The sequence below is a fragment of the Colletotrichum chrysophilum genome (genome assembly GCF_026319265.1).
Source record: "Colletotrichum chrysophilum strain AFK26 chromosome Unknown scaffold_60, whole genome shotgun sequence".
NCBI lineage: Eukaryota > Fungi > Ascomycota > Sordariomycetes > Glomerellales > Glomerellaceae > Colletotrichum > Colletotrichum chrysophilum.
Window position 1 is genome coordinate 92,197 of NW_026517347.1, and position 23,927 is coordinate 116,123.

The window sequence follows — 23,927 nt, forward strand, 5'->3', positions numbered from 1 at the left end:
TTCCCCCCGGCGGCTAGATTCGCCTACACATACCAGGAATGTTCGGCCGATCTTGATTGTTGCCTCTTCCATTCAGAACCTTAGGACGGCTGGGTGTTGTCAAAAGCTTAACAGCTGCACAAGAAGTTTAGCGATCGCGTGTATCGAAACCAGCCATGAAATCAACCCTTCAAAGTTTTAAGCTTCTTCGACACTGGCTCAGAAATTCTACCCCATGTGTTTGACAACAAACTCTGAACTACGCGCATGCTATTTAGTGAGATCCGTATCGTATCAAGGTTTAACCAAATTCTATGGAATCTTATCTTTGGTCTCGGCGTCGTCATTCTTCGCGAGTGAAATCATACGGATACGTAACGACAATGGTCACATCGCATGAGGTGTTGGAATACTTGATTACTACCTGTTTACTCGTTCACATCTGCTCCATACTCTAGCAGCAACTTCAGAATTTCGATCCTCTCCAACACCACTGCCAAGTGTACCAATGTTCGCTTCTGGGTATCCTTCAAATTGACGCAACGCTTCAAAAGCCCTCCAAAGGGCTGCAAACGACTTTTCTCCTCGCACCATTTCAACAGTCCTCGTAGTTGTTCGATATCGTCGCGAACAATGGCCCTGTGGAAAACACTTGTTCCCGAGTCATCTGGCAACGTGATTTCGGCCCCCAAATCCAGCAACGTGCGAGCCGCAACAGTATCACCCCTTTCCACAGCTAGATGAAGGGCCGTCTTCCCTGACTTGTTCTTCGAATCCACCTTGCCTCCACTCTTGATGAGCAGCCGCGCGATTTCTAGGTTGCCGCGCATCACGGCGCTAAGCAGCGGGGTGCATTCTGTTGTTGAATCGTGCGAGGCGACAGAACTGCATGAGCTGCAAGAGCTTGCTATGGATGATGGAGTGAGCCCTTTTAGACTTGACGGCGTGCTGACAGTATCGATGGTCGATGCAGCTGTAGAAAGGTTCGCGGAGTCGGCAGAATCCTGGTGGAATGCAGTCAGTGACTGAAGAGCGCAAAGCTGAGAGAATCGAAGAGCGCCTACGTTGAGATCGCTGAGGCAACTGAACGCGTCGCTTGGGCTATCATGTGTCTGCGGTTGACTTGTTGTGGGTGCCAAAGGCTGCTCGGACGGTGACTTCCTGGGCTGAGACGATGTTTCCATTACTTGTAGTGGCAATGGCGGTTGCGGTTGACTTGAAGATTGTGGTGCTGGCAATTGGGTAGCTGTGGTTACCGCTGCGGGTGCGATGGACGAGTTCAGCGCGGCATCGATGCAATCCAAGCCTGCGGAAGCGTTTGGCGACTCGAAATCATCCAATCCTGGAACATCGAGAAAGTCAACCGTAGAATCGGGTTGATATGATGTATCGAAGAACTCTGGTGTTCGCGACCGGGTGTTGCTACCGCTGTTACTACTGGTCTCGTTCCATCTCTGCTGTGCTGCTGCAGATTTCAGGTGTGGCAGATCGAAAAGAATAGCTTCGGCGAGTTCGATTCGCATACGCTGCCGTGAGCCTGAGGTGCTCTCCTGTTAGTTTGGCACTTCCGTATGTCCCCCTCTGGCGATATGATCACTAAGGTCTTGGATTGTATCCAACAATGCCAAGAAGGCTTTTTGACTGGGGACGAAACTCACGGTAGTTCCTCTGTGCAATCCTGTTCTGCGCTTTGCGACGTTCATTGATGTCGGTAATGTGCGACCAATCATCATCCCGTGAAGTCATTGCCATATCTGGTGTAAGTGCCGGGCAGCAACGCGTTTGCAAGCAGCATCTGACGGGTTGATCGTCCGACAACTATCTATCCCATCGTGATTGCTCGACAATGATGGATATAGACTGTTTGTATAATTCAACATGAGACGCAGCCCGCCGGGACCCCTCACGGCGCGTAGAATACTATTGAGGTTGTTGATACCACGCTCCAAAGTATAAAATCTGGAGCGTCACATAATAACGTTTCGCTGAACCTAGGGCAGCCTGTTCGTTCCATTCCCCTGGATGCGCGTTAAATGACTCGCGATACGTCTCAATGGACACAAACAATGTCCGAAAAAACGACAACGCCGCTTACAACCAGAAACTCGGGTTTCTCATTGCGACCCCACCGCTTGTTGTTGAATTGTCTCTGAGCACGCAAGTCACTGAAGTTCTTGGCAGCTTGTCCTCGGCTGTCAGGTCTGAGCTGCTGTCTGATTTTGCAATGTGGTTTACCAATGCAGCTAAGCTTTAGACCCATGCAAATGCCAGGACCCTGGAAACCTTACCTTTCGTGCTCGATGCACAAGCGAGAGTTTCCCGAGTCAGTAGACTGGCTCGCCGTCGGGAGTAAGAACCGACTTAACATTGGGAGCCTTCCAGAAGATTGACGAACCTCTCAGCATGTGGTCCGGGAAAGTTCTCCTGCCTGAACGCATGGAAGTTTGGCTAGTCCGCTACGCCGCTAAGCCGAAGTGCTGACGTACAATTTGCCCGGTTTGCCTACGTGAACTCTGAAATTTCCGACAGGCAGGGTTACAAGCCGCGTTAATTGAAATAAACTAGCATAAAGCCTCATAGCGAGTCAAACGACAACTGTCTTGCCGTTTGATGGTTTCTCTACGAAATCCGCGTCCTGTTTCTTCTATTGCCTGGCACCGGGCTTGTGGTAATACGGGGCCTTTCAACTCGGACCGCGGGTAAACGGCCTCTCCCTACCTACCCACAGACGTCCGGCATAACCTCACTTCAGCTCGGCAAAAGCGGCCGTAACCGTACGCGTATCCCGAGGTTGCAACTCAATGATTCAGTGCCCCGACGAGGAGGAGCTCTCGCCCGCAGGCACACCCCGCATAGAGTGCAATAAGGAGCTATCATAACCAGGGGATGTTCTTTTCCGATCGTTACATTAAGTCCAGAGTGGACACGATCTCGATGGCTACTGCTCTCTAACATAGCCCCAGATTTCTATAGTAATCAAATAAACTTCGATTCGTCAATTATTGGTGGCTTGTACGCTGCGGTCTTCTCCCCCCCGCATCATGTCGTACTGCCGAGTTTCGGGTCCACTTCTGCCTCGTCTTGCTCGGACAAAAGCTGCGGCAAAAACGTGGCCGTTGTGCGATTGATCGTTGGTTCCTTGCCAAAAGCAATTGCGTAAATTGTGCTATGTGGAGAGTGAGAGTCCAGGCACAAAACGTTTTTGCAAATCCATGCATTAATCTCGGTCACTCCCAGTTGTAAGACCCTTTAAAAAGGCTGCGAATCCAATGCCTGAGCCCTTTTCAACACGTATATCGAATGGATGGAAGTTGTAGCACACTGCAACATAATTCAACCTGTCCCACCTTGTGTCAGGCTTGAAGAGTGACAAAAGTTTGCGAGCAACATAAAGAAATTATCCAGAACGCTGCTGGACGGGCATCCATTGATATAAGTTTTCTCGCGATTGCCCTCCATGTTATTTGGGCCCTTGTTGCTGTATCCATGGATCATATTGCTGCGTACTCAACTAAGTCGCCCCAAAGAGTCCGGAGGTGTCGGACTTCGACGAGTTTACGAGGAATATTTGAATAGCACTGATGTACCTGTCAAAGGACACATAACGACGGTATCTGGTCACGGCGATGAAGTCAAGACTGTCACAATAAAGTTGGTGACGGCGAGAGCAATTGTATCCGTGATGGTAATCTCATTTGAGGCTATTCGAGTTGAACACGCAGTATCTTGAAAGTCCCTATGGGCAATTTTGAAATGGTCTTACTCGCCTAGGAAATTGAGCAGAGTAAAACCATCGCGTGGTACAAGCTAACCGAGCGAATTACGGTACTCACGTCAAACGTATCCCCCAAAGCCGTTATAGCAAGTCAATCGCCTGTTTTGAGTTGTCCACGCCAGTAATTTTGAACACCACCCAGTTCCAGAACGTCGAGGCTTCTCCAATGAACGAAAGCAGGCGCATGATTGCCCTGGCCTTGAACTTTGACGTGTCGGCCGCCTTACCATGCTGCGTTAGCATTGATAAAACATATGGCCTCGAGCAGCTTACCAATGGGTCGTTGCCTCCACTTTGTCTAACCCATTGAAATGCGCGAGGTATGACGGCTCCTTCATAAGCGTGTAACGCTTCAATGAAGTCTTGCTCACTAGCACCATTTGCCGTCCTTGCCTTCTCCGCCAACCTAGTCAGGAGAGGAAGAGCGTCGGCAGTGTCAAGCATGGACTGGTTCCCGCCCATACCTCTAGCGCGATAAAGTCAGTACATACCTGAAGATTTGCGCGGTTAAGACCCTCACTGCATACCTAGACGGAAGCATCGCATGCATGGCATCTCCGATGAGCCAGACATGCGGGTTTCCAAGGCGTTCGTCATCAGGTGAAGCTACAGCACGACGCCAGTCGAGAGGAGGACGAGAAGAAACTCTCGGAGTCCAGCAATACATGTCTTGTCCGCGAAACATATTGAAAATTTGGTGACTGGAGAGACTCGACGTAAGTATAGCTACAAAGTTCAGGGTGTTCCGTTGATAAAGACTCACGGCTGATTCACTTACTGTTGCGGAGACCAATCGCGGATAAGTAGCTCAGCTGCATCCCATTTCTCCTCTGTTGTTAATGCGTCAAACTCTTGAGGCATTCGATCACGGCGCCATCCTATTCCAAGCATGGTAGATATGCCCTGTTCAGAGCTATGTTTTGAATCGGCAGCGTTTCCAGTCTCTCTTGGGAGGTAGACTATCAGACAAGCCGTCAATATGACGAGGGGTAGTAAGCAGATTTTTAAGTCATCTCTCACCTTGGAAGAAAAGGGTGGCCCCACCATCAACAGTACCTACTGGAGAATGTAGTTGTCGAGGAATGTCGTTGAAGACTGGGACTGGGAAGTCTTTCCGCGCAAGGAATCCATAATAGGAACTGACCTCTTCTAGATTGTTGAGCCCTAAAAGGCGATTGACCTTGGAGCTGTCAGCCCCAGATACCCAAGATTCATAGATATGCAGCAGTTACCTTGGATCCACTTCCGTCCGCCCCAATAAGAACATCACAAGTGTCAGACGTGTCATCATCAAAAAAGGCCTTGACAAAGCGCCGGCTGCCATCTCGGTGTATTTCGTAATTCGTGAGTCGCTTCTCATTGTGGATCTTTCCCATCTTGTAGAGTGGCTCGGAGAGAGCCTCTCGAAGAGATACGCGGTTGATTGGGGTCGACCTCTGATATCCCGGCATCTTTCCTGGCTCAAACATCTTGTTGAAGTGCTTGTCGTACACGATGGGTGGGTTTGAGACAGTCGAGCGAGCGAATCGTCTGGCAATAGAGTCGATTTGCTCTTGTTCCAAGCATGCCCGCATGCCGATAAGAGCTCCCTCGCCCAGCCGAATCTGGAATCCTTCCCGCTTCGAGTGCTTTTCTGCTCGCTCGTAGACTTCGAACGCGATGTTGTGCCGGGCGAGGCCGTTAGCAAGCAAACTGCCGGCTAGCCCAGAGCCGATGATAATGACTTTGAAAGAGGCCATGGTGCTTCAAGATAACAAGGAAGAATTGCAACTCTCATGCAGGAAAAGACAAATATGTAGATCAACAAGCACTTTTCCAAACTCGTGGAATTATATGTTGGACATCTTGGTTCATCGTCTGATGTCTGCGGATCGCAGTTGCGTAGTGTCCAATCAATTCAAGCACCGCAACACCTTCGGTAAAACGAACCCACCGAATCGGGAGGTCGTGGTCTCCGACTACCGACTGTAGAGGCGGCGGACGCAGTATTGAGGATCCGAGGCATCGGTTAACTTTGACAGTGGTGTGTGATACGATGCTGTTCTGAGACAGCTGGAACTCCACGAATACTCACCAACTAGGTAATTAACTGCCGACGAGGAATTCCTGAAATGTGACATGTGCACTTTCAAAGCTTTGATCACGCGTTCGCGAAACAATAAGCTCATACGAGATGCTTACTGCTTATTCATGCATGCCCAGACTCAAAGCTGAGGGCTGTAGAGGAAAATGGGGAAGAGTTTTAGAACGTTTCTTGAAGCTCATATGCCTTTATGGCGCAAGATGTTGCGTAACCCTCGCTAGCGATCCTATTCAGTCGCGCACGATTGGTCTGTAGGCAAGCAGCAATCAATTGCTTGGATGCGCATGATCTACAGGGCACGTGGCTGACATTTGCGGTGCTCTGCCTCATCAACTCGCAAAACCCGGGTGAGACCAGCCGTGCTCGGATTATCATTTCCCATTCGTCGCGACCGACAGTACATTAAGAATGATAAACGATCATGTCTTGGGGCACGGGCGACCTCCATATGTCATCATGATCCTCCTTGCACAAATCCCGTCACACAATTGCCGATCGCTGCTGCATCCGTCCTCATCTAGCTGGCGTGGCTTGATGACATCATGAGGTCGAGCGGCAAGCTCCCCAAGCTCCTTAAGCTCCCTTATCAGAACGACCTCCCAAGGACCCCAGAGCTTCAACCACACGAGATCTCATACCAAATAACTACCGAATCAATCAAATCACAATCATGGCACACCTAGCAACTCGCCAAAGGGTACTTCCCGCACTCGCGCAACAAACGCGCTCTCTGCCCTTCGCCCTTCGCGCAGCCAGCGTCCCGCGACGTCATCTCAGCGACAAACCAGGGCTGGAGTCAACAGACATGCGAGACGCCGCGGACGCGAGAAAGACGTCGCCTCCTCAGCCCAAGATCACAAACTCCAGCGTGCCGGGACAAGGACCGGATAAGCTCACCGAGGAGCAGAAGCGCGAGGTCGACGAGCACAACCGCGATTTCGAGAAGAAGCACGACCGAGCGCAACCAGCTGCCGATGACAAGGTTGACAAGAAATTCTGGGGAAGCGGGACTGAGGATACCAAATAAGCGCACTTCAAATTACAGCACTGCGTAAGGGGAAATGCTGGTTGAGTGGCTGTTTGTAAGATACCAGGGGCAAATTTCAGGGTTTTTGTACTGGGTGCAAAACTCCAAGACCAAGTCAGCATTCGGGAGGAGCTTCTATGCTCGAATGCACTTGCTTTTGAGAATCGCACAGCTTCGTGAGACGTGTTATCGTGATTATACGCTGTGAAATAAGGACAATCCGAATAACTTCCCTTGGCGTGCTCGGATTAAACATGACTGATCGATCAACGAGGATAGCGGCACTTGTCATCCCATCCATCAGTCTTATTATTACTGGCGCATTGTCACTGCAAGCCCAGAATGAAAAATAACGGCGCTCTTCAGGCTTGCATTGACATGTCTTGGGACTGCTCTGCCATGAATCGTGGTAACGAATTTTGACAACTGCCGTCCCATGCATTTGTTTCAATGTTGATGGCATTACGCTATCCCCGCATCGTCGGAGATATTGATGGTGTATGATATCCGCAGAATTATGGGACAGGAGCATTCTTGCATGAACTGTATTGGCATCCAGATGGCTCAGATGTTATTGGGATTTCTTGGGTCGTATTATCCGTGGTCTTAGCAATCAAAGATGAAGGCATCTCCAAAGCAAGAGCCTATGAACACTATGTTTCTGTCATGAAACTGCCTAAAATAGCCTTCCTCATAAGACTTGATCTTGAATGATATAAAGTTCCAACGCCCACGGGCCGCTGTAAATCACGCTGTCCCATGTCGGGATTGGGGTTGATGTCTTGGCGATAACATGAGGGCAGTCATCTCCGTGTATTTTTAGTAGTCAGAGACGGTCTTTTGTCCGATGCTTCAGTCCGAATGCCACGCCAAGAATAAAGACCAGATAAATGGCCTCATTCTCAGGGTCCTCTCTATTTGATCAACCAGTTGTTCCGCAAAGGTTCTCTGGTGATCGCGGTGTTCCCACTCGCGGGGCCTTGGCGCCCCCGCCAGCTGTCGGCAGCTCCCTAAAAGCTCCTCCCGAGCTTGCCAAGCTCCCACGCGTCGCGGTTCACAGCTTCGAAGCTACATTGCGAAAGCAGACTGAGCCACCTCCGTGTCTCTGTCCAACTTGGCAAAAATCAGAGAAAATCACGAATTGGACCCAGTGGCGACGCAGCATCTCAAGTGTACCTCTCTTGGCTGAGGTGCGATGCAAAGTTTCAGAGTGGCGTAGGCTTGCCAAACCACGCGGCATTACCACCGGAGGACATCGACGACTCTAGAGCTAGCCACACAGTCAAGTCTTGGGGACCTCGCGGGTTGGGCGTACGCCATGCTTCTTTGGCGGCGATGGACATGTCCACGTGGGAGATGGTGCTTGCTGTGGAAAGACAGCTCAGAGGCGACGCTTCTGACTGAGGCTGTGAGCTAGAATCCGACGCAAGTATCTTGACCATCAATGGTGAGTTTGGACTAAGGGACCCTCAAAAATCGCTGATCCTTACAGTGAGGTCTTGACGGAGGTCGCGAAAGAAGAGAGATCAGCAGCCTTATCGGCCTCACCTTCGTTTTGTGTAGACTCGCTAACCCTCGCTGGAGAGTCTTGGCTGCGCGCACAATTCCTGTGGTCGCCCAAACTTCTGAAGACAGCGCCGCAGTGGACGCGTGACTCGTGACTCGCATCCCCCAAATGCTTCACCCACGGTACATCGTCCAGCCATAAGCAGCCAGCAATCGAGCTTGGCTGCGGGTATTATCGCTCATGCCGACTTGTTGCAATTGGATGCCGTGCAGGATCAAGGATGAGTGCCTACATTGGCCTTCGGTCAGCGAGAAGGGCAATCCGGGAGAAAGGACAGCCTCGGAGGTTTCACTGAGCAGTGAGCAGCATGACATGCCATGCGAGTCTTCAGTGGAGGGAACTGAGGAAGAGAGAGGAAGCTGGAAAGGGGAGCTGCTCGCGTGCTCTCCTACCCAGTCGATTGCCACATGTGCTCTCAGAAGAGCAGGAGGGCACGCGACAGCAGCCGTGGTTGAGTCTCTGTAAGACTCTGCTGGGGTTTAGCGTCAGATCTCGTGTCTTGGCAGGCATCACGGAGAGTTCACCACCGAGAAGTCGCAAGCACGACCTGGTGCGTCGACAGCGTATTGAAACAGCAACGTGCCTGCGAAAACGACTGTGACTGGCTGGAATCGTCTGGCGGATCGGTCGTCGGTACCTCGAAAGCCAAGAAGGCCAAGATCCAAGGTGGCACCCGCCTCGCGAATACCAGCCGCCGATGTGGATGGTCGCAGAGCTCGGCGCAGACTGGGCATCCGTCAAAACATCCACCGCATGGGTCTTGATGGCCACTTTCACGGACGAGCAGGTGCAATTGAGATTTTTTATCTGATTTTTCCAAAGTCTCTTGCCCGGCTCAATGTGCGGCGAACACCACCATGGCCAGGGTAGCAGCGACCGCCGGTCCTTGATTGACTAGAGAGGAGAAAGAAAGGAAGAAGGGGGAGCAGGAGAAACACCCACTCCTCCCCCACGTTGGCCAGCCCTCGTCTCCAGATTCCAGACATCCATCCTCCATTGCTGGGAACCTCTCCGACCTCACCCTCTCTATAAAGGTCGCGGCGCTCCAGGTCTCTCCTGTGGCTCTCGACCTTGAGAGACCCGACAAGCCTCCTCTCTACTTATACTTCAAGCCCCCATCCCTCTCTGGGCCGCAATCGTCGTGGTGAAGATTCATCTTCCTACTTCACCCCCTCGGCTCTCTCTTCCCGCTCCCTCTCTAGTACGAATATCGATATCAGTATTCGACTTTCTCCCTCAACGCCGCCGTCATGGCTGCCCTCCCGCAGTATGACTGGATCATCGCCCTGATCAGCATCGCCTTCTGCGGCAGCTCTTTCGGAAACGGCGCCAACGATGTCGCCAACTCCTACGCCACCTCGGTGGCCGCCCGCACCCTGACCATGCCCCAGGTCGGCTTTCTGTCCATGTTCACCGAGTTTTTTGGCGCCGTCGTCCTCGGATCCCGCGTCACCGGAACGATCAAGAACAATATCATCGGCCTCGATCGCTTCCGCGGGACCCCCGCAACCCTCATCCTTGCCATGGGCTGTGCCGAGTTCGCCAGTGCCTTCTGGTTGCTCACTGCCACCAAGATTGGATACCCTGTCTCAACAACGCAGACCATCGTCGGTGCCTTGGTTGGCGTTGGCATAGCTGCGGAAGCTGGCGTATCTTGGGGCTGGAAGGATGGAAGCGTGTCCCAGGTTGCCGCATCTTGGGTCATCGCCCCTTTGATCTCTGCAGTCTTCTCCGCCATTCTCTTTGGAAGTCTCAAATTCGCTGTCCTCGAGCGCAAGAACCCCTTCGAGAAAGCAATGAAGGCCATTCCGTTTTACCTCGCCTTTACCGCTGCAGTTCTCGCCCTGTTCATTATCATCGAGGCCCCTGGTGCGCCGTCACTCGAGGAGCTCGGTGCCGGCATTGCATGCGCAATCGTCTTGGGTACCTTCTTTGGTGCTCTTCTTCTCGCCTACGTCTTCTTCCTGCCATATGTCCACCGAAGGCTTGTGAAGCAAGACACGCGCATCCGACTGCGTCACGTCTTCCTTGGGCCCTTGTTGTGGATGGAGAACCCGCCCATCTATCTGCCTGCAAAGGGCGACGAGGTGGTTGTCGACTACAACGCCAGGATTGTATCCCCCAATGACAATGAGGACATTGAGAAGCAAAAGGCCAAGACCGAGTCTAGTGCCGACAAGGGAGAGAAGCTCGTCAACGACCATTCCCCGACCAGCCCGACCGCCGCACCCTTGTCTCTTGAGGACGTTGAGCGCGGCAAGACAGCACCCCCCGCGAGCGCTTACAAACGTATGCCTGAACCTGAGGAACGCTTCCTTGCTCCAACGGCTCACCTTCCCATTCACAACCCCAAGCGTATTTGGAGCTTCATCAAGTATATCTTTCTTCAAGGAGTCACGCGTGACTGCGTCAACCACGCTGATACCCAGCTTGCCTCCGTTCATGGAAAAGCCAAGCAATACGATATTCGCGCTGAGCACCTGTTGACGTACGCCCAAGTCGCCAGCGCCATGATGATGTCCATTGCTCACGGCTCCAACGATGTTGCCAATGCAGTCGGGCCTTGGATTGCGGCGTACCAGGTCTACATGACGGGCGAAGTGTCCGAAAAAGGCGAAAGCCCAATCTGGATTCTCGTTGTCGCCGGCTTTCTCCTCGGTGCTGGCTTCTGGTTCATGGGCTATAAGATTATAAGGGCAATGGGAAACAAGATGACCTCCGTTACACCCAGCCGAGGCTTCAGCATGGAATTGGGCGCAGCCATCACCGTTTTGGTTGCCAGTCGTCTTGGCCTTCCTGTCAGCACCACGCAATGTCTGACTGGTTCCATCGTCGGTGTTGCCTTGATGAACTTCGATGTTCGCGCTGTGAACTGGCGCCAGGTTGCCTTTGTGTTCTCTGGCTGGTTCATCACACTACCCTGCGCGGGTTTGATTGGTGGCTTGTTGATGGCGATGTCCCTCAACACCCCCCAGTTCGGCCAGGGATAATGTATCTGGGAAGCATCAAGGCGTTGATGGTTTTGGTTAAATCGGATATGGGTTAGCTGCACCCTATGGCTGTTGGATAAGGTCGGGGCACTAGACAGTACTTCTTACTGGTATTGATGAGAAAATGACAACAATAGAACATGAGAACAAACATACCCGCTTTAACTTGTTTGTGAAAAGATCGAGCGTTTCTTGAGAGCAATCACATGATAGACTCGAAGACCATGTTGCCGGCGGCCGACCCAAAACATGCTGTTGGCTCGGCTCTCTACGTTGCACTGTGGGCCATTACCTTACAACACCTTCAGTGCAACGCTGCAGCTCCATCAGGCTGCATATATCTACAGCACTCAGGGATCTTGATTCAACATCAGTTGAACAAATGAAGACTATGTTTGCACTGATCGGTGTGCTCTTAAGTTTTATGAAATTGGTCAGACGTTTGTCTTCAATGGGATTGAGGCCAACCTGCCGGTCTAATCGACTAGTCCTGACGCTTCGTATTAGGCTTTGTCCGTAGCTAGAGACGGAACGGCGAATCTTGGTAGGTCAATTTTTACGTCAAATGCCTTGGGATTTGATGTGGACCAATTTTCTCAGCTTCATCGCATCAGCGAGGAGACGGGAAACAGAGATTGCTTTTGCTATCTTCCTTCGATGATCATACAGATCGGCCAACGTAGAAGTTGTTTAACGAGATGGAAGACTCTTGTCACGCCAATGAGTGTCACAGCTAGGCCTTATGACATCCACGGTAGCTTGATCAGCATCTGTGTACAGCGGACGATAACGTAATCGTTCATTTGACTTCTGCCGCCGTCGGAAGTGGTCGCGACGTTGAGTTCAATTGCAGTTGCTGTACTTCAGGGTCGACAAACCCAGAAACCAATCTAGTGGTCTAGTAGTCGGCTAAGTCCCATAGAAACATTCGTCTTTTAGCTGCCCACTAAACTGCCACGAGTTACCGGGGGCGGGAGAGCTTAGGTTTGCTCGCTTTCGGGCGGCTTTGGGCAGGCCAAGCGGCATCGCGAAAGCTGGGACGATTTCCAAACAGATTAGATATGCGATGAACAATAAGACTGCTTCGTCATCCGTAAGAGATGGGCGGGAATACTGTTCGGGTGCACTGTGATACGGAAGAGCCTGCGGAAGTCATCCTCCAGCGCTGCACCAATGATTGCGGCAATTGCACCTGAGTTGTGTGCGGCCCGCACACCTTTCCGATAGGGATTTCGGATACTTGCCGAGACCCGGCGCCGTGGATTTGGCGATAACACGCCAGCGGGTCATTGGAGCAGCAAGTGGGCATCTTTCCTCGATTCTGGGGCCTTCTCAAGATCTCTTCCTCTCCAACATGAAGCTATCAGTGGGTTAGATTGAGCGGTTGCTGCACCCCCATGGTCCCGTACCTCATCCGCCCGTCTGATGCGGTTCTGAGGCACGCGACGGACGGGCGTGGGATCTGTTATCGACGACCGCGACAAGCCGGCCGCACGGATGGGGCAAAGATGGAGGGTGTGTTGATGCTCGGATTGGCAATACACGCATGACCTTATCCTAGTAATGATGCCGACCGTGAAGTACATATGCCGGCCTCGTGGCAGTTCTTCGAGAGCCTTGTTCGCTACCTTACTTTTTGCATCCACCAAGACGACATCGTGAAGAATTCATCCACTTGATCCGACATAATCGACTTCGTCCGATATTCTTTAGGTCCCACTTTCCGTCACCACCAAAAGTCATCACCATGGGTTCTTTGCCGACTGCGGGGTGGAGGCAGCTCGACGTCGGAGTCGTCGGCGGTGGTATCGGTGGTATGTCCGTCGCGATCGCCCTCCGCCGCGCCGGCCACAAGGTCTCCATCTACGAGCGCAACGACTTTGCCGGAGAGGTCGGTGCCTCCGTCTCATGCGCCGCAAACGGCACTCGCTGGCTGCATGAGTGGGGTGTCGACGTCCAGAAGGGCGACCCTGTCGTGCTGAAGAAGCTCATCAACCGCGACTGGAAGACGGGTGAGCCGGTCAGTGTGTACGACCTGGACGACTACGAGGAGCGCTGGGGATACGTTTACAACATGTTCCACCGTCAATACATGCACTCGATGCTCAAGGACACGGCCCTCGAGGAGGCCGGAGAGGGAACGCCTGCCAAGCTGTTTGTTAACTACAAGGTGAGACATCATTTCGGCCGACCTTGAAACATTGACGTTGTTAACGTGTTTGGTGTAGTGCAAAGAGATGGACATCGCTGCCGGAAAGGTGTCATTCGAAAACGGACACTCTGCCACGCACGACTTGATCATCGGAGCCGACGGCATCGGCAGCGCGGTGCGGGGCCTCATCGGCGTGAAGCCGGCGAAGCGCCCCGCCGACTCGAGCTGCCTCCACGCCAACGTCCTCACCGAGGATGCGGTCAAGGCCGGCCTCGTCGACTACTCGCAGGACGCCGCTCTCGAGTACTGGGGCGGCCAGGAGGGCAAGTGGGACAAGATTGTCCTCTCGCCTTGCAACGGAGGAAAGCTGCTGTCCTACTACTGCTTCTTCCCCAGAGACAAGGGCGACTACACCAACCAGGCTTGGGGCGTCGAGGACCGCCCCGTCGAGGAGCTGCTCGCTCCTTACCCTGAGTTGGATGCGCAGGTCAAGGCGCATCTCGCCATCGGCATGGACATCCAGCCCTGGCGTCTGTGGATGCAGTAAGTTTACTTTTTCCTGGACTGAATGGTTGTCGAGACAAAGGTTGACGGCTTGGTAGCGACCCCTACCCTTACATCAGCAAAGACAAGGTCTGCCTGTTGGGCGATGCAGGACACCCTGTAAGTAAACTCTATCCCTGTTCTCGAATGACCGGCATCCCACTGACTAGAGAGCACAGATGATGCCTCACCAAAGTCAAGGAGCTTGCATGGCGATTGAAGATGCGGCTGCCCTTGGCATCCTCTTCCACCCCAAGTACTTCAACGGCGACGTGAACGAGACTCTGTCCATGTACAACGATGTACGCCTGCCCCGTGCTACGAGGGTGCAGCAGGCTGCTGCGAAGGCGGCCTACAACATCAACGAGCGCATCGGTGAGTCGCCCATCATTGTCAACCACGAAACTTGACTCATGAGCCCTGTTATGTCTGACTTCTTGCATAGGCTTCTCCAGCAATGCCGACAGCTGCAGCACGTACAAGGTTGAGGACGAGAAGGCCAAACTCACCATCGAGGAGATGAATGCGTAAGTGACCGCATCCCTGGACGTTGACTCGGGAGCCAATCAACTAACATCGTGGGTGCAGCTATGATATGTACAAGGACATTGAGGAGGTCATTGCGAAGAGGAACGGAACTGCGTTTACGCAAAAGTTCACCAAGGGCCTTCCCATCGGCCTCAAGCTCCCCAACGGCGTGATCATTGGGCAGTAGATATTCTGACCTCGTCGGGTGGGGCTTTGTGGATTCTTTTCGTCTTTTCGTGTACCTATTTTCTGGAGTTTTGGGTTGGATGGAACCTCGTGTGCGATACCAGCGGGCTATCTAGATTTACGGAGATGATAGGGAAAAAGAATTTTGGTGTTCTTGAAATTCCTGAAGAAGAGTCATGTCATGGGCCGTGCAATTAGTTATGCCTATTTATGAACGAGTTGTGATCGACATCGTCAAATGTGCAGACAAGGGAGTCCACGAAAATATGGGCACGCAACTCAGTCTCCACGCGCGATGCACCCAGCCCAGCAGCGCCAGTTCTCCAGACCGGCGGCCACTTTACGCTTGAAAGACTTCCCCTCGCAATCTTGAGACGTTGATGCAAGATGTCACAGTTATATGGTAAGTGTCGCCAAATCGAGAGGCGAATGCGTTAGGCGCGCGATACCATGCGATGCAGTCTGCATCACGAACGTGGCCCAGCATTAGATGCTGCAGATGAGGCTGGCGAGCAAAGTTTTCAGCCAACCATGCATCGCCGTTTTGACTCCCACGGACAGGATCTCCAACGACATGGCCTCATTATCGCGGCCATGCGGTGAGGGCCAGACTCCGCTCTCCCAGCATCACATCGGACCTCACACCAGAAGAGGGGTAGTTGAGGCGAAAGAAAGACGTATCTTAGGTACTTTGACAGCCCCAAGTTGACGATATCGAGGAATCACTTTGAAAAGACAACAAGACAGAGAGAGGCTCAAGACAAGGCAAGCACTCTCGTCGTCAATGTTTCATGCAACCAAAGGGCGGTGGATGCGATCGGCCGAATCTGTATGCAAACCCTGGTGACATCTGGAGGGCAACCAAGCAACGGCTCCAACGCGAACTGCGCTAAAATGTCACTGGGTGGAGCCCCTGGGAGAAATCTGCATGAGTTCCGAGCTCCCGGCGACCTTCGTCAACAGGGATTCTCGCACCAGAGAAAAAAATCGTCCAGGAAAGGTGCCTTGACGCGTCTGGCGACGAACCGGCCAGTCGAGCGGTGAGGGCGGTCGTGGTGGTGGTCGAGGAGATGGTTGCGATTGTCTGTCCGTTGTCGCCATCCATCCATCCAATCCATACATTTGCTGCCCAATGTCGACCTTCCATCTCGTTTAGACCCTGCTTGAAAAACTCATGGTTCAGGTAGTTGGCCAGCCATCTGGTGGGCCGTATCCTCGGCGATTCCCAGGCTCTGAATGGGCATTTCGACTCTTCGACAGACTCACGGACGGCCAATATTGATTGTTCAACCGCCAACCAGTGGATCCTGATGGTCGTCGGGTCGAACCGACCAGCCAGAAGGCAGAGTACATATAGATGCGCAGCCAGTCCTCAGGCTCAGGTCTGTTTTTATGTTCCTCTCCGTCTGATTCATATCAATCCGTTATTGGTCCCGATACGATACCCGCGAGCACTGCATTTCTGGCTGCTCCATCGTTGCTTTGGCGGCTTCTCTTTTCCTTGAAGCGTTGGCCCATTTTCAGTTTTGTTTTGCATTTTTTCCTGTTCAAGTTCCGGCCTTCGATACCCTTGCCCAAAATGTCTCCAGCGCTTTTCGACACCAGGAGGAGCAACTCCGTCTCCCAAGAAACCACCACCGAGCGCCGCAAGTCCAACGGCTTTCTGTTCCTGAACAACAGATTCAAGAGGTACGTCCTGATGATATATATCCATTTTCTTCGTTTTATATACACGCGTCTTACTGCGTGTCTTTTTCTCCTCCTCTCCTCCCCTCCCCTCCCCCTCCCCCGCCTCATTCTTCAAGACAATGGATGCAGTTGTCTTGGGACACGCAAAAAGCGGCCTTCTTCACCGCTCTTCATGCTCCTCTTTGTTGCCCCTGGTCAAGTTGCCAGCATGTGCTCGCTACCCCTGGCTCTACGCTGGACCCTTCGCCCCGCCGTGACAGGCCCCGGCTTGGATGGGCGGGCGCCGCGGCTTCAAAGACACCCCACCAAACACCACCAAACGGAGCGTGCCTTGTGGTTTTCCAACGGCCAACGCTTCGTTTCGGATTTCGGGCCTGTCGAGTTGTCGGGTCCTGCATGTTTGACGTGTCTCTGCCCACGATATCCCAACTCCCATCGTCATCGACACCTAATGTCGCCACCTCCAATCAGCTTCCCTTCCATGTCTCTTACACGGGTGTTCGTAGTCCGCCAACACCACCCGGGGGCGACGCGCCCGACTCCTTTGGCCGGTATCGTGACTGGCCCGATGTCCATCATGCCTCCACGACTGACCCTCAAGGAGGGCGTCCCCTTTCTCCCCTCGCGAGACACCCCATCATAAGAGTGATGCCTCGACGGCCATCAGTCCCTCCCAGAGTCTCTTCCCTTCGGTAGCCAGCGTCCTTTTGCTTCGCCCTCATCTATTTCCATGCCTCCTCTACCATTCTGCCTCCCCCACTTCTCCATTGCGAAGAAGCACCTAAACCGGCCCAAGTTATTACGGTTGTCTCATACCAGGATGACTCAGAGTCTTTGTTTCTAACATGTTGTAACAGAGCTGCCACCACAAAGACCACCAACGAGAACGCCACCTCCACTCCCCCGACGCCCACTTTCGGCCCGGTCAAGGATGGAGCCAACGGCAACGGCAACGGCAACGGCAATGGCTTTTTCAAGCGCACCGACTCTTCGCGGAGTATCCCGTCTCTGGCTCAGGTTGGCAACGACGAAGCTCCCGCCCAGCGACCCATGACCGCCATGCCCGGCCGTGAGAAGCCCTTCCTTGACAACAACAACAAGGAGCCCGTGAACGGCGAGAAGAAGGAGACCAACGGAGCCCCCGAGGTCGGACCCAAGGGGGAGTCTGAGCCCGCTGCTGCGCCTGCACCCGAGACAAACGGCAACGGTGCCGAGCCTGCTTCCGCGGCTGATCACCTCAAGGTTGAGAGCACCGCCGACGCCCACCCTACCGAGGACGAGGGTGAGTCATCCTCTGACGAGGAGGAAGAGGAGGACAAGAACGATGCCGAGGCCCAGGAGTCTCAGGGTGCTCAGCTTGCTACCCGCGCCGTCGTCGTTCCCGCCCGCGTTCCCACGCCTGAGGGCGACAGGAAGATCTCGTACCACGAGGACACCGACCTTCACATCAAGGTCAGGGATGCCAGCGGTGTTCCCACCGTGTTCTCCGTCCGCGCCGCGGCTCTCGCCACCGCGTCGCGCGTCTTCAGAGATCAGCTCGCGGGCAACACCGAGGGCATCATCGAGCTCAACTCTGCCGCCGACACCACCAGCGGCCTCGACACCCTCTTCTCCATCGCCCACTTCAAGTTCCACCAGCTCCCCACCAGGCCCAACGTCGACGTCCTCTACGACCTTGCCCTGGCCTCCGACAAGTATGCCGCCACGCACCTGCTGGTGCCCTTCATGAAGGACTGGATCGTCTCCCTGAACCGCCACGTCCTCATGGCCGGCGCCCGCAACGACGAGGACAAGACCCTCGTTCTCAGCTGGGTCTTTGGCGAGGCCCGCTGGTTCAGCCGCGTCCTCTCCAAGGCTGCCTACAAGTCCCGCCTGGGTCCCGACGGCACCCTCCAGGACTCCAAGGGCCGCCCCTGGAAGGAGCAGCCCATCTCCGAGGAGGTCATCGCCATGCTGACCGCCACCCGCGCCGAGGCCATCGACAAGATCATCAAGGCCGTCAGCAACCCCGTCCACCGCCTGCTCAACCCCTCGTGCTACCCCGGCGAGGAGATCCGCTACTGCCACGCCGGCACCGACGACGGCACCGTCGAGGACTGCGAGCAGCTCCTGCTCGGATCGGCCATCATGGGCCTGACCAAGGCGAGACTCTGGCCCGCTCCCGAGCCCGCCAAGATCAAGGTCAGCGCCGTCGAGCTCGCGAGAGCCTACAGCGAGGTCCGCATCCGCCGCTACCAGACCCCCGGCCTGCGCTTCAGGGACAGCCAGCCCGACGGCGCGCCCGTCGAGGACCTCCACGCCAAGTGCGGCTTCGGCCACCGCGAGGCGCTCGAGAAGATCCTCAACACGCCCGCCAAGGTCGGTTCCGGTGTCGTCAGCCAGCTGATCACCCGGGCCAAGAAGTCTGGCGCCTTCGGCGAGGATCTCTTCTCCGACCTGAAGGAGTATGTTCAGGATGATGGCGTTGCTGTTGAGGGCGAGGACCTGAAGACGGACCCCGTCCACTACAAGCAGGTCCGCGACAGGACTAACGGCGTCCTTGCCAGCAAGGTTCCGGCTGATGGTAAGCTTTCTCCCGCCGAACAAGCTCTCGCAGTGTAGCATCCGTTCTAACAGCGCTTAGATGATGACGAGGAGGATGACGAGGATACCTCCAGCTCCGACAGCGATGATGAGTAAACGATGATTAGAATGCTGGGTTTACGGATGTTAAGCGTTATGGAAATGTGTTTCGTTTGTTCCTGATGGTTTATGGCTTGCAATGTTCTCGTTTGTATATGATGGCTCTCAACATGATTCATTATGATCAATACCCTTAGATTGTCTCTAGATCTTATGTCATCTGTTGCATGATCATGACACCGTGTTCACGCCGCTCTTGACCATTGATGTAATGCGTGAGCTGTGATCCTGGTGGTCCCTCACCGTCTCGTGTGCAGTTCGACGCGAAGGCATTCTGGGATCCTTATCACTGCGCCCCGTCAGGTTGAACACTACTATTCTTCTCGAGACGTAATTTCGAACATGACCAAATCATCTCTGACTTTGTCATTTCTGCATGTTTAAAACTTCTATGGGAGTGTTGTGATCTTTAGCACCACTTGACGAAAACTGGGCATAATGCCAATCCGCTTTTCTCCCGCTTCTCACGATATCTTGTCACGATTGCAATGATTGCCGCATCTGCCACCTGTTGGCAATCTGTTGTCTTGGCTTGTCTGAATTCCTGTTATTTTCCTCGAGTGAAGCGACGAGTAAAGCGAATAGGGAAGCTTCCGGGAAAATGTCCCTCGGAACATGCACGTCATCAGATCACACGATGCCCTCAAAGTTACGCGCCAGATTGCACACGAACACCAAAGCAGGTTCGCTCGCAATTTTCGTCACATGATGACCGGTCCCACGAACTTGCCCCTCCAGTTCAACAAGCCATACGTTCTCACGATCAACACGTAGGAGTTCGTGCCTTTCCGTCAAGCCCACGATGCGGATGGGGCGTGATGGACAAAGCGAGGCATTGCAGCATGCGTTCGTCGGCGATTTCAGAGCACAATTCCCGACCCCTGCGATCCTCGTGACGATGATGGAGACAGAGACCCTCCATTTTCTTGAACCATCCTGAACCATCACGAACATTCACGACCTCTCTTACCGCAACTTGCTTTGAACGGTGAGCAGTCTGCGGGCTATCTACCCGGCTTGGTACGCTTCCATTACGGCGACTCCATCGCCTCTTTCGGCAACTGAATAGATACAATCACTATTCAACATCTGAAGGTGAGGATCGTGCGGGGCAAGCAGAGTGAAGCTATAACTGAACAGTCCACCAATCCCGATGCAAACTCCACAGCCCTGCACATTGGCTTGGGCTTGTGGGCTGGGTGGGCGGGTGGGCTCTTCCCCTCCCCAGATCCATTTGCAGACCCATACAATTGGCGGAATCGTTGCTCATTTGCTGATGATGCTCTCCGCGTCGAACCTCAGAGGTCACACGTGTACTCGCATCAAGACCGTGTTAGTCCAATGAGGGACACCCGGAGTCGCGTCCAAAGTTACAAAGTACATTAACCTTGGCCTCAGTGAGCAATCCGGCGGAAACGATCTGCCACGTATGGTCTTCGTTTGGACTATTGCCTTTTGTACCAATGTTTCTGAAGCGTCTCGCCTTGTAGGCGTGATTGTATTGTAATGTTCTAGAATGCCTACTCCATAATCTTGTGCTGGTGTTTTCCTATCAACACGTCCTCTTTGAGGATACAGGCGGGGGAGGCCTCAATCTGAACATGCAGCTAGGGTCTTGCCAATGGAAGGAAACTTCCGGTGAGAACCACCTGCGGTTACCGATTCTAGCCTCGATGTGTTGTGAGTTAATCGTGTGTTTTCACAGTAATGCTTGTTCAAGCTGGCAATGACACTATGACTGAATCATGCGCTTACAGAACCCCGCGCGGCTATTATCGAGTTCAAGACCACTTTGACTGCTTCATCGTCCCATTGAAGACACGACAGCATGAAGATTCCGTGGAGTACGTTTCGTTTGCAGATTCGGTAGAGGTATCGGGCATCGGTGTTACTTTAACATCGATACACTCTTCTGTCCAACCACTCGCCTTTCGCCTCTTCGCCTCTTCGCCTCATTCCTCATGTCCACGCAAACATGTCCCAAACGTTCTAGACGTGCTTTTAGGCTGTTCAATGTGTACGTACCAAGCCTAGACTCTGCATGAAGTCAGTTCAAATGTAACGTATGGAGGCTTGCCAAAGGTTGAACATGGATTGGTTTACGTCAAGAAGGTGAATAAAAGGTCGTTTTGTGGTCTGTAGATAAAATTGTGCCGAATAATCATGAGATATACCAGCAGCAACATCGTCGTTTGGGATGAAAATCAGCATGGCAGGTGGGCAGAAAGGAGGTGCCGCCACGGGGAATTTAATTACAATTTCCGGACATTTTGCAACTCTCACGAGCAGACGTTCACGGTGTTTTGCTTTTGGTACGTCACCAGGCATACTCCGTACATGCACATACAATGCATGCAGCCTACGGGTTGTCACACAGCAACACTACTCGACCGCCTCATTTTCTGACTGGACGGACGAAAAGGGGCCGCTGCAGGCCTGCATAATCCTCCCGACCATCCAGCCACGACAGCCGCAGCAAACACGCCTCAGCGTGAAATGCGGGCCATTCGTTTTCAGTAGGTCGATAGCTGCGCGATTGAGCCTCAGGTGCGTGGCAGATGCAGATTGTTCCGTTTGCTCCAATGTATCATTTCGCTTCAAGTTTACTCAGCAACACACACTTTTCGCGTAGACCTTCTAGATTTAGTGTCATATAAACAACAGCATGCAAGGAGTCGAAGAAGGGGTTCTAGATGAGATTCTGGTGATACTCGAGCGCAGTACGTCCGTATGCATGTCGTCGGACCCGGGAAGATGGAAGTCGCGCTTCCTTGTTATCGTCAAGGATACCCAGAGTACGCACGAACAGTCGGTCTCCACCGCAAACCCCTCCCAGAACATCTAGACTCGAACGCGGGATTGAGGAGACACGGCGCATCCGACAGGGCATGCGTACCGCCACTTGGGTCTCATAACCGGCCAATGAAGCAAAAGTGGTGGATCGATACCCGTCGAAGAGGAAAGGCGGGATGCGAAAGCCACCGTCTATTCGCGAGCATCGATCTGATAAGCCGGGCATCAGGATACAGTCAGACCAGCGGATGGCGAGAGTCATTCTGTTGCTCCCATATTGGCAGTCATCAGCAGACAAAGACAGTGAAAGTTTCCGATTTGGCCGGCAAGAAGCTTTTCACGAATCATGAAATAGACACACTTTCCCTTCATCTCGTCGACACAAACCAAGGCAAAGTAGAGCAGCAGAGCGGCCGGGGTCCATGGCTCGGCCCGCACAACAGACGAATCAACAGACACCACGTCCAAGTCCAGACCCCCCGGTCGCCTCCGGGAGCTTGCAGGTTGCAGTGAAATGGCCGCCAACGTCCAATGCCGTGCGATCTTCTAGACAGATCCTTGTCCATTTCGTCCCAACTGTCCCAACCTGGCCCGAGCAAAGCAAAAGGAACGATGCCCAACCCACTATCGCAACACGCCATGCGCACAAAAACTGGGAAAAAATAGAATCAGGCCTGTCGAATTCAATTCCGCCCGTTTGCCTCGTAAAATCGACTGGCTGATATGCCTGGTTCCCCCAAATTCCTGACTCATCTTAGCGCGAGGAGCCTGGGTGATACGCTTTCCTTTTCCCTTGTGGCCCGTTCAACCCCTGCAAAATAGGGCTTCCGGCGCGTTTGGCCCTCGAAAGAGGAAGCCAAAACAGAGACAAACGGCTGTAGACAGTCGTTGCTGAAGAGATGACTCTGTAAACGTGGAAAACAGGAGGCAGAGCAAAAAGTTGTGACAAACAGCGGCTTAGCAAAGCCAAAAGATAGGCTGCTGCGCCGGGAGAAGAAGAGACGGTCCAGCAACAGGAGACTTACACATGTTCCCGTTTCGCCACTTGGGAGATATTGCACAGTTGTATCCGGAGCTCGACTCTCTTGATTGACCAGGCTTAGTTGCCCAAACCCTTGGTTGGCCCCCCCCCTGGCCTCCCGCATTTTGGGCCCCCGGCAGGGCGGGACGTGACAATGGATACCAGACTGGGGCCCGATAGTCGATGGGGGCGGTCCTAGAACCCTGGAAAGTGTGGTTTGCTCCTCCTGACAGCCAGACTGCCCAATCAGCCCAAGGTATCCTTGCTCGGGGTCGAGCAAGTGACGACGTTGCGTTTGCAGTTTGGACGCCGTCTTGTGTCCCGGATGTACGCTGGGCTTTCCCGTCAAACGGCTCTCGAACAGAACCGTGGAGGCACACGTCGGGTCCGCCCTGGGCCACGCCTCACCCCTGGGCGTTGGCCCGAAGGGCTTGTCCATGCCGTGTCTCGAAAGCTCGAGGGCTTCCCGAGGTTGGTCGGTGTATGTGCCCTATTGGACGGGGCTAAGCGCGTTGGGGCTGGCCACGGATGAAGGCGGGCAGTGTCGAATATCATTTCTGCCGGTTGGGCTGGTGTTGTACGTAGATCGCCCTCCCTGCCTCTCCCCTTTTCTTCCCTCCCACAACAACACTCTCTGGATACTTCGACAAAAACGACTTGCCTGCTGCATCCAGACTCTCACCCGATCTCATCATTCTTCTGATTGTAGATCCGCAGACCCGATATGCAACTTTACCCCTCATCAACTTACCGATACACTTTCAATGTCACCCGCAGATTCCACCAGCCCCAGATCAGACGTCCAGCTTGGCACATAACTTGAGAAAACCACAGAACTATTATACCTTATCTTACCAGAGCCTCCGCTCCTGAATAAACTCCACCCATCATCTTCATTCATCACCAACTCCC

The 23,927-nt window shown here is 53.4% G+C and overlaps 5 protein-coding genes across 5 annotated transcripts; 4 read left to right on the forward strand and 1 right to left on the reverse strand.

Annotated features, from left to right (window-relative positions):
* Positions 1-4,965: 4,965 nt before the first annotated feature.
* COL26b_007417 (uncharacterized protein) lies at positions 4,966-5,493 on the reverse strand (the record flags this gene model as incomplete). Its single annotated transcript, XM_053180209.1, has 1 exon — positions 4,966-5,493. The coding sequence occupies one exon, from the start codon at positions 5,491-5,493 to the stop codon at positions 4,966-4,968; it is 528 nt and encodes a 175-aa protein (XP_053035818.1).
* Positions 5,494-6,507: 1,014 nt separating this feature from the next.
* Positions 6,508-6,864, forward strand: COL26b_007418 (uncharacterized protein; the record flags this gene model as incomplete). The annotated part of the gene is made up of 2 exons (XM_053180210.1): positions 6,508-6,534; positions 6,634-6,864. The coding sequence occupies 2 exons, from the start codon at positions 6,508-6,510 to the stop codon at positions 6,862-6,864; spliced, it is 258 nt and encodes an 85-aa protein (XP_053035819.1).
* Positions 6,865-9,681: 2,817 nt separating this feature from the next.
* COL26b_007419 (uncharacterized protein) lies at positions 9,682-11,421 on the forward strand (the record flags this gene model as incomplete). The annotated part of the gene is made up of 1 exon (XM_053180211.1): positions 9,682-11,421. The coding sequence occupies one exon, from the start codon at positions 9,682-9,684 to the stop codon at positions 11,419-11,421; it is 1,740 nt and encodes a 579-aa protein (XP_053035820.1).
* A 1,747-nt stretch (positions 11,422-13,168) lies between these two features.
* COL26b_007420 (uncharacterized protein) lies at positions 13,169-14,831 on the forward strand (the record flags this gene model as incomplete). The annotated part of the gene is made up of 6 exons (XM_053180212.1): positions 13,169-13,591; positions 13,650-14,116; positions 14,197-14,236; positions 14,296-14,491; positions 14,562-14,643; positions 14,705-14,831. The coding sequence occupies 6 exons, from the start codon at positions 13,169-13,171 to the stop codon at positions 14,829-14,831; spliced, it is 1,335 nt and encodes a 444-aa protein (XP_053035821.1).
* Positions 14,832-16,409: 1,578 nt separating this feature from the next.
* COL26b_007421 (uncharacterized protein) lies at positions 16,410-19,198 on the forward strand (the record flags this gene model as incomplete). The annotated part of the gene is made up of 3 exons (XM_053180213.1): positions 16,410-16,519; positions 17,377-19,082; positions 19,143-19,198. 3 exons carry the CDS (start codon positions 16,410-16,412, stop codon positions 19,196-19,198), a joined length of 1,872 nt encoding a protein of 623 aa, XP_053035822.1.
* Between the last annotated feature and the right edge of the window lie 4,729 nt (positions 19,199-23,927).